The sequence below is a fragment of the Triticum aestivum genome, chromosome 1A, assembly GCF_018294505.1.
Source record: "Triticum aestivum cultivar Chinese Spring chromosome 1A, IWGSC CS RefSeq v2.1, whole genome shotgun sequence".
NCBI classification, from domain to species: Eukaryota; Viridiplantae; Streptophyta; class Magnoliopsida; order Poales; family Poaceae; genus Triticum; species Triticum aestivum.
The window spans coordinates 566,281,048-566,295,064 of record NC_057794.1 but is presented as its reverse complement, the minus strand read 5'-3'; the positions used below and the strand labels follow the sequence as shown (position 1 = coordinate 566,295,064).

At 44.5% G+C, this 14,017-nt stretch overlaps 1 protein-coding gene and 2 pseudogenes across 1 annotated transcript in view; 2 read left to right on the top strand and 1 right to left on the bottom strand.

Moving 5' to 3' along the window:
- Nucleotides 1-2,454: 2,454 nt before the first annotated feature.
- Nucleotides 2,455-7,178, top strand: LOC123068412 (B3 domain-containing protein Os03g0619600-like; annotated as a pseudogene).
- A 467-nt stretch (nucleotides 7,179-7,645) lies between these two features.
- Nucleotides 7,646-9,231, top strand: LOC123052089 (CASP-like protein 5A3; annotated as a pseudogene).
- A 2,217-nt stretch (nucleotides 9,232-11,448) lies between these two features.
- LOC123052030 (60S ribosomal protein L18a-like protein) overlaps nucleotides 11,449-14,017 on the bottom strand; it is a 3,061-nt gene continuing 492 nt past the window's right edge. Inside the window, exons 2-5 of the mRNA XM_044475107.1 lie at nucleotides 13,900-14,017; nucleotides 12,324-12,417; nucleotides 12,115-12,232; nucleotides 11,449-11,735 (exon numbers count right to left, since the gene is read on the bottom strand). Coding sequence (XP_044331042.1) covers nucleotides 11,676-11,735; nucleotides 12,115-12,232; nucleotides 12,324-12,417; nucleotides 13,900-14,017 — 390 coding nt within the window. The 3' untranslated portion in view covers nucleotides 11,449-11,675. The remainder of the gene's footprint in view (nucleotides 11,736-12,114; nucleotides 12,233-12,323; nucleotides 12,418-13,899) is intronic.

Sequence of the window (14,017 nt, the reverse complement as noted above, 5' to 3'; positions counted from 1 at the left end):
TTTTTTCGTACAATTGTGTCACTTGAGGTTGAGGGAGCTTCAACCATGGTATGACAAGCTCGGGCATTACGTACTCCTCTACGCGTTGCACACTTCGCTTCGCTACAACAACTGCTTTACGTGACAGGTGAAGCAGGCCATTGTCGAATCCCTCACCGAAAGCGATGGCCACTTGCGAACAAGAAGAGGTCCCTACGGATAATGGCGTCCACGATCAACTCTCTTGGGCGTGCTACAATGGCACATGGACTCACAATGTATTGGTCTGTATGTTGCACGGGGAAAGGGAAGTACAACATACAACCAATGGCGGTAGACGCGGCCGCCTAGGTAGCCCCCGACTTGTTGCACTTCTGTGTGTACCTTCTCGCCTTCGCACTGAACCTCCTCTTGGCCAGGCCATCGACGAGATGTGCAGGCTCCTCTAAGGTGTCAAGATGACTGAGAGGAAATGTGAGAAGCTCATGAGGATGGTACGTCAGGTTGGGCATTCAGCTCGGGAGGTAGCTGAGCAGGAAATGCACGACCAAGCGTTGTTGTACCAATATAGTTAGTAACCAAACATTTTGATTTTTGTACGATAGTTTTTACAGAAACGGTGTCATTTGCTTTCGGTTACATTTCCTTTCCATTTCCCGAACCAAACACGGCCCGAGTTTTAATATGGAACTTGTTGTTTAAGTAAGTTGAAAAGAATGTTGATAGTATGGTTGTGTTTATCCCTGGCTCGGAGGCAACTACCTTTTCATTCTTAGTGGCAATAACACAATGCAAACCTTTCCACTGACTGCAGTAGATTACTTGCAAGGTTAAATCCAACTAACATACAAAACTCCCCCTTGGAGATCATTAATCTAAGCATGGCCAGTGCAAGACTAATATATCCGAGAGTATATACGTCTAAAGAGTGAACCGGCCTACCAAATCAACTATCACCATCGAGCACCACTGATCGATTCTATCTACATCATTACTTTCAGTTATTATGTAATGTTTTCTGTTTTGTGTTGTTCATCTGCATGGTTGAGTGCAATAGTTTGTGTACTTTGATAGGTTTGTATTTGTATTCCAACTAGTTGTGCTTAAGGTGATTTGTTTCTATGTTCGTCTATTCTATATTTAATGCTACTTAGTTATCCTTCTTAGCAGTGTTCTGTTTGATATCTTGTAGTAGATATGTTGTAGTTTTCCTTCCATAGTTGATTTCTTTCGTAGAATTGCCTATGTTTAGTTTATTTTTCACCTTGCTGTGTTGAGAGTATTCAAAGTTTGAACCTCCCATTTAACCCTCCCCCTCTATATATACTCTCGATCCTACACTTTGTACGGCAATGGTAGCAAGCTACTACAACAAAAAACCAGGGAAAAACATATGTTAGTGTTGGTAAATTTGTATTTCTTATTAAATATAGGTTAGTGTTGGTCGGACCACCCTGACTAGTCTACAGCTACGCCATTGTGAACATATAGTTGTGAACAAATGGAGTTAGTGATGAGTAACTTAATTTATTTTTTGGCAAATGGGTGGGCGTTTCGGTGACAGTTGTGTGTTGTGGTCACACGTTGGAAAGTACTCCACGCTTTGTGGTGAATGATAGCTAATCCACCCCGCTGGTGTTGTTTAGCCTTGGGCTTGGATGGAGGGCTATGGCATGTGGTGTGTATTTCGAGCTTGTTTGGCAATCATCCAGCTCCGCAAAATACGGGAGCGCATGGAGCGCCTCTTTGACGACTCCAAAAAAAATAGGCCGTGGGCCGCTTTGTTTCGGACGCTCCAGAGCGGAGCTGTGGGGTGGAGAGCAGCCGAACAGGGCCTTCGTCTAGTCAGTGTCATGCATATAGCAGTACTTTTACACGTCACACATGATGTGGGACACTTTTTTTTTCTGTCGGGTGATTGTTTAAAACATACATCACACACGAAATGCAGACGATACACTTCTTTTGTTGGGAAAGAGTTTTGACAAGGACTTATGTACGATGAAAGATGAAAAATACGTTTCTTAATGATGTGATGTGCGTATAATTTGTCATGTAGTGGAAATGTATATGGTGACCCAGGGTAATTGATGCGACGGGTGCACCGGTCCCCCCTAGCACATCTAAAAACGTTTGAAAAAAATCCGAAAAATATTTGTCAAATTTGTATCTCGAGCAATGTTTCAAATTTTGAGTTGAATTTTTATCACAACATACATTGATGTTATGCCAATGCACTAAAAAAATTCCGGATTTTTTCGAACATTTTTTAATGTGCAATTAGGTCCGATGCACCGGTGACACCAATTGCATCGATGCAGTAGATATATTCCCTACTGAGTACTGTAATGCATAGTGAGATGGCGCAATTTTTTTAAATAAATGCAATGACACGCACCTTTTTTTTGGAGAAACTAATGACACGCACTTGACGTTCCCCGGATGCTATTGCACGTGGACGGTGGATCTGCCTACATGGCGCACACCTCACTCGTCTTCGTCCCTGCTCCCCGCCCCTCCCTGGCAGCACCTCCACGTGGACATGGCGTCGGCTTCTCGGGCCACGCTGGTGCCCGTTCCGCCGGCGCCGGCGGGCCAAGCCCCCGCCTTTCAGTCACCAACAGCCAGCGCCGTCTTCCACCACCACCATCCCCTGTCGCACCTGCGAAACCGCCACAGGCCGCCGTGCCCAAAGCCAGTCGTGTCAGCGGCCACTGCTCCTCGGCCCGAAAACCCGAGCACCGGTGGCCCTGTGCCAGCGGCCGAAGCACCACGGGCGGTTGCGCCTTTGCCACCGGCAGCCGCCATGGCCTGCCCGCCTGCCCGCCCGCCAGGTGCTCGAGGAAATGTCCACGACGCAATTGTGACTGTACGGGCAAATGCCTTCATCAATAGCCATTAAGCCTGCATGAAGTGCCCGCTGGAGTCGACAACCCCTGTCCCCTGGGCTGCAATTCCCTTCATAAATAGCTGTGCTTCATGGCTGTCCGTTGCCGTTCCAGTTCAACCCCTTGAGTACGTGCAGCACCACAGACGCAGTAAGCTTCCTCATCTTCTTCTTCCAAGCCCCTTCCATCCAGCGTTGATTCTTGCCTCCATTTGTTTACGTGGACGATCTGGCAGATCTTGGTGCAGGGTTGGTTGGTTAGTTAGTCACTTTTGTCTGATGCTTTTCTTGTTCCTAGACAAAGAAAATCTAATTGATATGTACGTCCATACCATCAAGAGATCTTAGAGGGTCGCCAGTAACCTTCAGTTTTTTAGGATCACACGGATTAGTTATGCAAGCGAAAATCTGAAGGCATGATCTATATACGGTCCATCTTGCAGGAAGGCTCCGGTCGTGATGAGCAATCCTTGTGAGTGCAGCAGGAGAAGGGCCAAGTTCATCATGCAGATGCGTGGTAACTTTAAAGACAGCATGGTATGTTGACTTTTAATTTCCTTAGTTCTTTGTTCAGGGTGCTGCCTCAGTTCGCTGGATTTTGTATGTTTTGTTTTGACCCTTGGTTCCACTTCCACCACTGCTGCTTGCTGCAGGTCATACCGGCGCGTCTTGTTGACCATTTCGGAGGAAAGATCTCTGGGACCATCCGACTAGAAGCACCTAACGGACAGATGTATGTCGTTGGAGTTGCCAAGAAGATGAACAGATCGGTCCTGCAGTCTGGATGGGAGGCGTTTGTTCGTGCAAATCAGATACAAGACAACTGTTACTTGATGTTTCGTAACCTTGGAATCTCCTGCTTCAAGGTCACCATCTTTGATTCCAATGGCGAGGAGAGGATCACGTGTCGTGCCGGGGCGAAAATTTCTGCTCATGTTAAAAAAGCGAGCACTTATGGTGCTGATATTTCGAGCAGTTCCTTTGATGGCGCTTCAGATTCAGAAGGTAGAAAATCAGGAAAGGCGCCTGCGGTAAATTCTTCTTCAGATGAATCATCAGGTTCGGCTGTGTACAGTGTACTCATATATTTGGTGAGTAGCGTTTAATTACTACATGTTGATCTCTCTTGACTCTCTTTTACAGCAGAAGATAGTCTGTCCGAAGGCGAGTCTATGGAGTCAGATGATCTTCAGGGGCTCTCAAAGGATTATGTCTTAGCAGGGCGATGCCATCTTACAGAAGAACAGGAGGATGAAATCAAGGAGTTTGTCGCGAAAATTCGACCTGAAACCCCTGTGCTTGTGGTGATGATGAAGAAGACCAATGTGAACCACTATCCTAATCTGGTACGTTTGGTTTGAATTCTGTATGTATTGTTAAATGCTTGTAGCTACATACACCTCTCTAAATATCTTTATTTCCGATATTGTTAATTGTAACAAACCTCTGAAGGATATTTATGAAACAATTGAATGGCATTATATTCATATCTCGCTTTACGACTGTCATCATGTTTATATTACTATATTATGAAAATAGTGTCGCTGTCAGTCCAAGGATTACACAACACAGCACCATACCAATCATCCCTTTTTTAATCAGGTAATATCTAAGGATTATGCACATGCATACTTTCCACACAAAACTCAAGTTGTCACACTCAAACTGCCTGGGAAGAGCAAGGCTTGGCCATGCAAATTCCGCATCAGACCTGATGGAAGGGGACGCAACCTTTCTTTGCGTGAATTTGTCCATGACAATTGTGTTAAGAAGGGTGATCTCTGCCTCTTTCAACCAATGACAGAGGTTCAGTCAACAAGGTTCACCTTTATGGTTCATTTGCTTCGCAAAGTTGGAAGAACTGATATATGTTCAAACCAAGGTAAGTTTCACCAGCTCTCTCTCTCTCTCTCTCTCTCTCTCTCTCTCTCTTTCGATGATACTACATTATTAACTCTCAGCTGCTAAATTTTGCTATTACAAATGCCGCACTGCAATTACTTCTTGGCAATACTATCTTACCATTGAAACTATTGACAGGAGAAGACAGTCCATCTGAATATGAATCTACCCAGTCAGATCATCAGGAAACTTCCTCCGAGGTTCGCTATATATTGTCAAGAAGGTGCCGACTTGATGAAGAAGACGAGGTAGGAATTGATGCTCTTATTGCTGAAATTCAGCCTGAAATTCCGTTGCTAGTGGTTCAAATAATGAAGAGCAATGTCAATGGACCACAACCCGCTCTGGTAATTCCTATTCTGCACTGGGGACTTTACTGTTTGTTTATTCTGGATATGTATGGCGCATCACATATTTAATTGTTCCACCAATAATTTTTTCTATTCCATTAACAGATTTGAATTAGTCCACTAGCATGTTCGGTTTCTTCAACTTTTTTTAGAAAGCTTTTATTACCTGCGGCCTCTGAAGCAATGATGCATATAGCCAAATCCTTATTGTAACTCTTATCACAGTTCTAAAACTGGAACCAAATCAAAATATTTTTATTTGTCCAACTAAAATTTTTGATTCGTTCTCCCAAAATAATTTTTATTTGTGGACTAATAAACCGTCAGTTGTTCCACGAAGATTCTTTGGTTTCCTCCAAGAGCATTCTCTATTTGCTCGGTACACTTAATTTTTCCTACCAATTATATACCTTGTTCCATGTACAGTTTGCATCTGGGTTTAAAGATAAGGATGATTCAAACTGATTGTCACTAGCATATAGAAAGAGGTTGTTACGCAATGAAAGTCATGCAACAGTCCTCCAGAAAACATTAGTGGCCTGCACTGTGGCAGTTGCACAATGTGGATGTGGTTTTCGTGTAGCACGTACACAACAGACGAAAATATGCATAGCTATCACCAAAACCTGGACTACGTGGCCGTATGATCAATAATACATGTTTCCCTGCTTTATATCTGAAACCAGGAATAGTTGGCTCAGTTGTTTTAATTCATTGCGATTTTTGTCTTTTATCTCGTCTGCACAACCAGATCATCCCGAAGCGTTATGCAGCTGCGCACTTTCCCACTGAAAGCCAAAACATCATACTTACCCTCCCAGGAGTGAAGAAGAAGTGGCATCCCCTTTTTCACGTCAGGCGAGGCAACATTGGGTACGTCCTCTATGGGCGGTGGTTAGAGTTCGTCCGCGACAACCGTCTACGCGAGGGGGACATCTGCCTGCTCCAGCCGATTAACAGGGGTGAGGGGAGAAGGTTCATGCTGATGGTCCATCTGCTTCCCAAAGCAAGACGCGCCGGCAAATCCAAGGGTGGAGACGTCGTTCGTGGCTCGAAAATTGGCGGAACGAGCATGAAAGCCGCCTCGACGGCATGTGTCAAGGACGAACCAGTCGACGGTATACATGTTCAACTTATCACTGTTAAGATCAACATGTGGTCTTAAATGATGTGAAACATCATCTTATCTGCAGGAGCATCAGATGGTTGTGACAGACCAGGATATGTGGTGCTAGGCTGCAGCGCCCGTTTAACCCAGGCGCAGGAGAGGGTGCTTGCAGAGAAGGTGAAGGCAGTCCGATCTGAAGCGCCTATTTATGTGGCAGCCATGGACAAGAGCAATCTGAGGTCTGCCCTGGTAAGTTCTAAAACCTTGACCTCCGATCGCTGCTTAGTTATTGCACAAAGATCATGTAGCTCTTAACCTGTGTAAATTTTTTGTAGATGGCACATTCCGCGATCCTCTGATCTAAAATTTCACAGTTCATCCATGCATTGATTAGCTCTTAACTTCTTGAACTTGTATTTTCACCACTATTGATTGATTGGTTCCCATCTCTGTTGCAACTGAACTGTTTTTATAGGACTTGGGCACCACGGGACATGCTGCTGCTGCCGACGGACGCCTTCCAGACGGGAAGCAGACGCTGACACTCCATCAGGCCGGGTGGAGCAAGGCATGGCGCGTGGAGATGCGTCACAGGCGGATGGTCCCGGCGGGAGGGTGGCGCGAGTTCGCCGCGGACAACCGCCTGCAGGCCGGAGACCTCTGCCTGCTGGAACCGGTGGTGGACAAGAGGCTTGCCATGGCGGTCCACATCATACGCAGCGAGCAGTGCCGTTAGCTCCGGCCGGAAGTGCTGCAGACTGGTGAGCTGATGATGATTTTAGGTGATTTTTGGCCCCACGAATTAAGAGGTTTGTTGGCATTGAACTTGTCAACGGTATAAATAAAATGTGGTTGGAACTTATGATGCAAAGCTGAGTGGGATTTGCCCGCACTCAAATTTTACAAGATCATTTTGAACTGTTAATCATACCATTAGCACAGTTGCGAGGGCATCGTCTCTACTGTCCCAGAAATGCGTGAAAAAAAATTTATGTTTCATATGGGATTGAAAATTAATTGTGACCGTAGCCACTAGCAAATATATGATTTCGTAAGCAAGAGAATGTATTTCCCCTGCAAAAAGGAGAAGAAAATAAAAGATGCTCAGGGCCTCTTTGGTCCGCAGGATCATACATAAAACACGTAAGAGCCAGCAGAAGGTGCTCTGCTCGCGCGCTCACTGAATGGATTTTTGGAGAGGAAACAACGCAGTTTCTTCACTAGTGCCGCTCAATCATGCTACATTGAGCAAAGAAGCCGCGCCGGAGCAGAGACACCACCGGCCGTCCGGCGTGCCTGCCCTCCATAGATCCCTCGGGAACCCCGCCCGGCCAACTCTACACTCTACACTCTACACTCTAGACTCTACCAGAGAAGAGAGGAGCGCAATTTTGGGACTGGCTCCACCACGGCGGCGCCATGCTCCCGCAGCCCAGCCATCCCCTCGTCCACCCGGACCCGGAGGCTGCTGCTGCGGCGGCGGCGCCGGCGGAGCAGGGGCAGGGCCCGGCTCCGGCTGCAGCGGCTCAGGGGCCAGCTGGGGTTAAGCAGCAGCCTGGGCTTTCAGGTTCAGGGTTTCTGTTGACACATACCACTATCAAGCATGAACATGAAGGTGCAATTTTCAGATGGGTGCTTTCCTGATCCTCCAAAGACAGATGCTCATCTTTGTTAGCGCATTTCACTACTTTTACGCCTTTTTAACTGGTTTGGCATCCTGAAAGAGGCAATGCAATTAGATCGGATGGTGACATGGTCATGTTCATAGTTGTGTCCTTTGGATATAACAATGTTTAGCTTGAGCCCTTGTTTGCTGATCATAACCATTTTTTTGTGTGGAAAATTAGCAGATTGATTTACCTGTGCATAGTTCCCCTAGGCATTCGACAAAAGCATCTCATTGCTGCGTACGCTGATAATAAGTTTGGCTGCTTGTCGGAATGCAGAACAGTTTGATTGTTGTAATGGACATTCCTCGTATGCATCACATTGCCGTCTTTGGGGAAACATTTGAAGATATCTACGTTCTGTCAGTGTTGGGGGATAGCATCGACAACTAGAAGAAACAATGAATGTAGCATGCTAGCGTATCTTACCTTATTTCTGTGGGGGCGATTAGATTGTGTTTTCCACTACAGATTGATTTTACAACTTGGAACACGGGATTGATTTCCTCCTGTAGATGAGATGAACTCACTGTTGTTCTTCTGAGCAGCCTCCTCGTCGCAGCAGCAAGCTTGCAATGCCTGTGGAGCCTCGCTCTGGCGCCGTGGACATCTACGCACTTCTTGTCAAGCATTCCTTCCGGTCTCCTCGAGCTACCACCATCTATTCCATTGGGGACTGGGTAAGTCACACATTTTCTCAGGCACCTCAGAACAGACAGCCCTCTGTCGCTCTTTTTTTTTTTGCGAAAAAAGCCCTCTGTCGCTCATTCCTTGTGATCTCTTACACTAGAAAAGCTTTACATTACATACATGAAACAAGCAAAGAATCATTTAACGATCAGGTGCATTTCTCTTTCTCCTAAAACAAACACAATCCGGTTTTGACCCCCCGACGTTTTGTCTGCAGGTCACAGGCGCGCTGACGTTCGCTGCAGCAAGTGGGTCGGCAGGCATCACCATCCTCCTCGACGACGACCTGATGATGTGCTCGGACAACCACTGCCCAGGCTTCATGGCCGCCACCGCCATGGCCTTCTTTAGCTGGTTTGCGATCGCGCCGTCCTGCCTCTTTAACCTCATGATGGCGGTCTATAGAGTGCAGAGAGCTTATTAGTTCGTGGGGCAAGCACCAGGCTGTTTGACCTACTAGGTGGCGCATCTGATACAGTTACACAATGGCACCGTATTATCGACATTTCTGTAGTAACTAGGGAGTACGTAACTTTGATGTTCAGAAGGGTGGCTGTGAAGCTCTGCATTCTGTTTTCAGCAGCGTGTGGATGCATGCCTTCTTATTATGTGAGGCTTGGCTGGTGGTTGTGATCTGGAGATGAACTAATTAACTGATGGGCTACTTGTGTAGAGCTCAAGGTTGCTGATATAATATTATATCTGATTCTACTTTGTTTTTTTTATTGATATCCGGATTTTGGGCCCTAAGATTACTTGCGTAGCGCCGTTGTCGTTTACGAGTGCCAAATTATCAGTTCATTGAGTTGGCCCTTGATTGTTCTTCCAAGTAAAAATCCCAATGTATGTTAGCGTGCATTGGTCAGAGTTTTTTCTCAGGGTGATAGTGCCAATAGATGTTGATGCCAGTAGATAGCGTGGAGTTTTGGCTGAAAACCATTTTGCATGGCCTTTACACCTTAAGAGTACACAAGTAGCCTTTATGTTTTATAAGTGGAGAAATAGAAGTCTCAATATTTGAAAGTAATTTAGACTGATATGCACCATGCTGAACATCAGTCTAAATTTCATGCCCCAGAAACCCACTGCCACAAACTGAAAAAAAGTCTGTGCCTTCTTTCTTATGTTACGTGTGAGATAAGAGCCCAGTTTTGAAAAAAAGAAAGAACGCTTGCACAAGATTCTCGCTTTCTCGACAATTTTTGCAGGACCTTTCACAGTACAAGACATTTTAGCAGAAGAGTATGCTTTAGAAATTCTCTGTAATTACAGAAGCTATCTTTTAGAAAAATCTCCAAGTAAGTCAAGCTATGTGGCCATCAGATACTGGATAAACCATGGTTCAGAAAAAAAGGTACGCTGTTACGCGTTCATCAAGCTTAATCAAACTGAATCATGACCACTACTGTAAGTCCAAGAAAAGCTAAGTTTAATCTAACTGTCTGACCACTTTTCAGGTCACATGTTTCCAGTTCCAAGCAATATTCAAAAAAGGCTACACGGATTTAGAAATGGGGATTCTGACCAGTAAAGACTATATGTATTTTCTTTTGAGGGAAGTAAAGACTATATGTAATATAGTAGTAGGAGATAACATAGTTCTTTCAGGTACTCTGTCTCAAGCTGCAATACCAATTTCTTGTTATTCATCGAACAACAACCAACCAAAGTCAGACTATTTTGGGAGTTATAGAAATGAACTGCTAATGTAAATGGAAACACGATACTATGCCATGAATGTTTGGAATCTAGACAATACACACGCGCCACTATAAACATTACGACAGAAACATAGCCAGTGCTTCTTTCTGGCTATAGAAGGTTCAATTTCCATTTCCAGTAGGATAATTTGGCTTCTATAGCACTAAGCTAGCAGTAGCCCACTTCGAGTTCGAGGTCATTCGCTGATCCACAACATGGAGATGCGAGGCAGAGAAACCGCTGTGGCAACTTACAACATGAAACTTAACATGGCACAAAAGATCTGTATTCCCCCTGAGTCCCTGACCCGACAAAATGCCGCCGTTCGTCTCTAAATCATACTCCCTCTGTCCCAGAATATAAAAACGGTTTTTGACACTATACCAGTGTTAAAAACGTTCTTATATTTTGGGGCGCCTACTCCCTCTGTAAACAAATATAAGAGTGTGTAGATCACTAAAGTAGTGATCTAAATGCTCTTATATTTCTTTACGGAGGGAGTATACAACTCGAATGATAATCATCTGGAGGTTCTTCATGCCAACACATGGCCAGGACCTAAAGTGTAACAGATTTCATGGGCAGCAGGGTTTGATTCATTTAAACTAACAACATCACTGCTTTCGACAAACAAATTGTCAAGCTGGAACATAAACTAACAAATTGATGTGGGCAATATAGGTTCTGATTCAGATGGTAAATATCGCCTATACTCCTTATGATAATGAGAAATGAAACTTGCTTGAGATACCATATGAAAGTGCTGAACTTGACAGTTGACACAGATGTAACCTCATATAAAATATGTGTTGAAAACACTTGAGCTTTATTACAAAGAAGAAACCCGAAATCTTGATACAAGGGACATCACATCATCGATGCAGTATGTATCAAATATAGGTACAAGAGGACATCGACCGTCGATGCAGGAACTGAAATAACCACCACTTATATTCATCAACATAACCACTGCCAAGACCTGGTTGCAGTTCACCACGAGTCTGTTCCCTTTATGTTACTCCAAGGAGGGGTAACAATTGTCGAGTGATACATCAAATTTCAACATTAAGTTACTGCAGGTATTGCAAAGGAATCCATTGTAGAATGCTGCAGCGTGTACCTTGTAGTACTGAATTTGAACGAGAGGTAACCTCGAGAAAGATATGTGTTGTACATTCGAGCTTTTATTACACACTATAAGTATCAAGTATCGATACAAGAGAACATCGAAGATGCAGCCCCACTCTTTTTACTGTACATATATGTATACAAGACACACTCATACATGAAATACAACCAGCAGACTTTGTAATAACCTATCATGTAATTAGTCCAGAAATAACGATGTTTATATTCAGCAACAGAACCGCCTGCCAAGAGCTGGTGGTGGCTCACCATGAGTCTGTTCCTTTTGTTACTCCAAGGGGTATAACAATGGCCGCAATTATAGCCTGTTTGTGCAATGCAGTGAATTCCAATGCAAAGTTAGGCCAAGTATTACAGAAAATAATTTACTGTGACAGGTTATACCTTGTAATTTGTGATTCTAATGATTTCCATGTTGCTTGCAATTGCTAAATTTGTACGGTAAAAATCTACTTCCATTTTGATAAGAGTTTTTTTTTCAATTCGGCCATACCAATATTTTAGTTGCTGCTATCACAAGAAAAATTAACTGTAAGCAGCACCTGAGTATATTCTTTTGAGCTAATTTATTTCAGTTAATGTAACAAAACTGGTTGAACGGACCATAAAGCTCACAGTCTCGAATTCCTAAGTGAAATCTTAACAGCAGCATAGTATTGCGGTCTTATCAGAAAGGTAACTTACAGCAATAGTGCAGGCAACATATCCTGGTTTCTCTCTGTGGTCATGTACCCGGACACAGATTAGGATGAAAGCACCAATATACCACGGAATGGCAGCCAAGAAGAAGCCGGCAATGAACCTTTGTTCGAGCAAGAGAACAGAACTTTATGAGGGACTGGTTTAACTTCAGAAAGTAAGGAAAAATAGCAAGCGTATTGGGAGGCACTCACAGAAGCCAGCCCATGCCGAGCCCACAGCATGGAAGGCGCCGCATTCTCACGGGTCTTCCTTCAACAGGCCTACCTTGAACAACAGGACCATAACCTGAGGCACCAGAAACAGGACTATTGTATAACATGGATGTATATTTTTCAGTGTTGTGACAATCTTCGGATTTAGGAAAAGAGGCCTAGCCAAACCTCTGGAGTGTATTCACTGTACTGAGACTGAATCAGTATATCACCTGTTTTTTGAGTGCATCATTGCTAGAGCTATATGAAGTGATGTTAAACAAATTTTCAAAGGTTGATATTGTTGATTTTAAGTCACTTGCTGCTCTTGTCTATGGAACAAAAAGTTCATGCTCTTAAACATAGTTTCTTCTGCAGTTCTGTGTGGACTTTGGATTTGCAGAAATGCCTTAGTATTTAACAGAAAAAACTGGATTTCTGTGAAACAGGCTGGGCATTTGATAGTGGGTTATCTAGTAGACTGGGCAAAACCTCTCAAGGAGATTCTTGGGGGGATGCAGCCCTGTCCAGGGATCTGCTACTCAGGAAACTGAGGTCGCCACGGGAGCTGGAGCAAGACTGATCTGCGCAGAGAGTATGATGGACTCTTCCTGGGCAGCTGCAGTGGGTGATGCAGATCATTGGGGAGCTACTACGCTGGAGTACCTGATGAAGAACCGTTGATGCAGCGATGGAATCCATGTGTTGAGAGTATAACTAGAGCGAAATGGAGTATTTCTGTTCTTGCTGTAAGGTCCTTTGGCAATTGCTCTAGGTTTGCCCTTTGCCGTGTTGGTGAGGGGTAGGAGTTGTCTTTGCATTTGTGAGCTTAGCTCGTCTGTGAACCTTAAAACCTGACGCTGTATGTTGGTTTCGTTTTTCTATGAAAGATGGAACCAGGAGCGAGGCTCGTGTTTAACGGGAAAAAAAATCAGTCTTGGGGGTCCATTTGTTTTTTCTTGTGCGAGTCTATGCACCTATCTGTTTTCCCCAGAAATTGATGCGAAATAGGATCTGAAGTTATTTATCTTGATTGTTTCTAGAAGTATAAGGTGACCGACAGAAGAACTGCAATAAACTTCCAAACATTATATCTGGCTAGTGAATTCAGCACACTAAGAATTTGTTGAATTATATGTCTTTATCGATGTGACAATCCGGTCCGCAATTGTTGCCGCAAATACTAATCAAGACTTGCTAGCCTAAAGGAGCATGGATTACGGAACTATGTAGTGTTCTGTTCCAGTTTAAACAACAGTAGCCCGTCGAATCCATGTGGTGAGTTGATGTATTATAGTTAAGCTGAAGCCTAGGGTCTATTCACAACTAGAATTCGTCGCTGGAGTACCCGACAAAGTAAAAGGTGAGTGCTGGGATTTGGATCATGCGCACGAATTTTGGATCAAAGAATTCCGAGTTGTGATCGTGCACAGGCAACCGTGAGATTGTGCATCATCAGGGACCATATCACTGGCACGGCCTTGTGCCCCACAGAAACCTCAATTTACACGAGCTTATCGTATCCCGGACCAAACATAAGCATCGGAGGTAAGCAAGAGGATGTGGGGAATTGTACCTGGGGCGGCTTGGTACCCCTGCGCGTAGTACGGATCGGCGGGCGCGTAGGGCTGCTTCTGCTGCTGGTAGCCTCCGGCGGAGAAGCCGGGGGGCGGGGCGGGCTGGGGGAAGCCGAC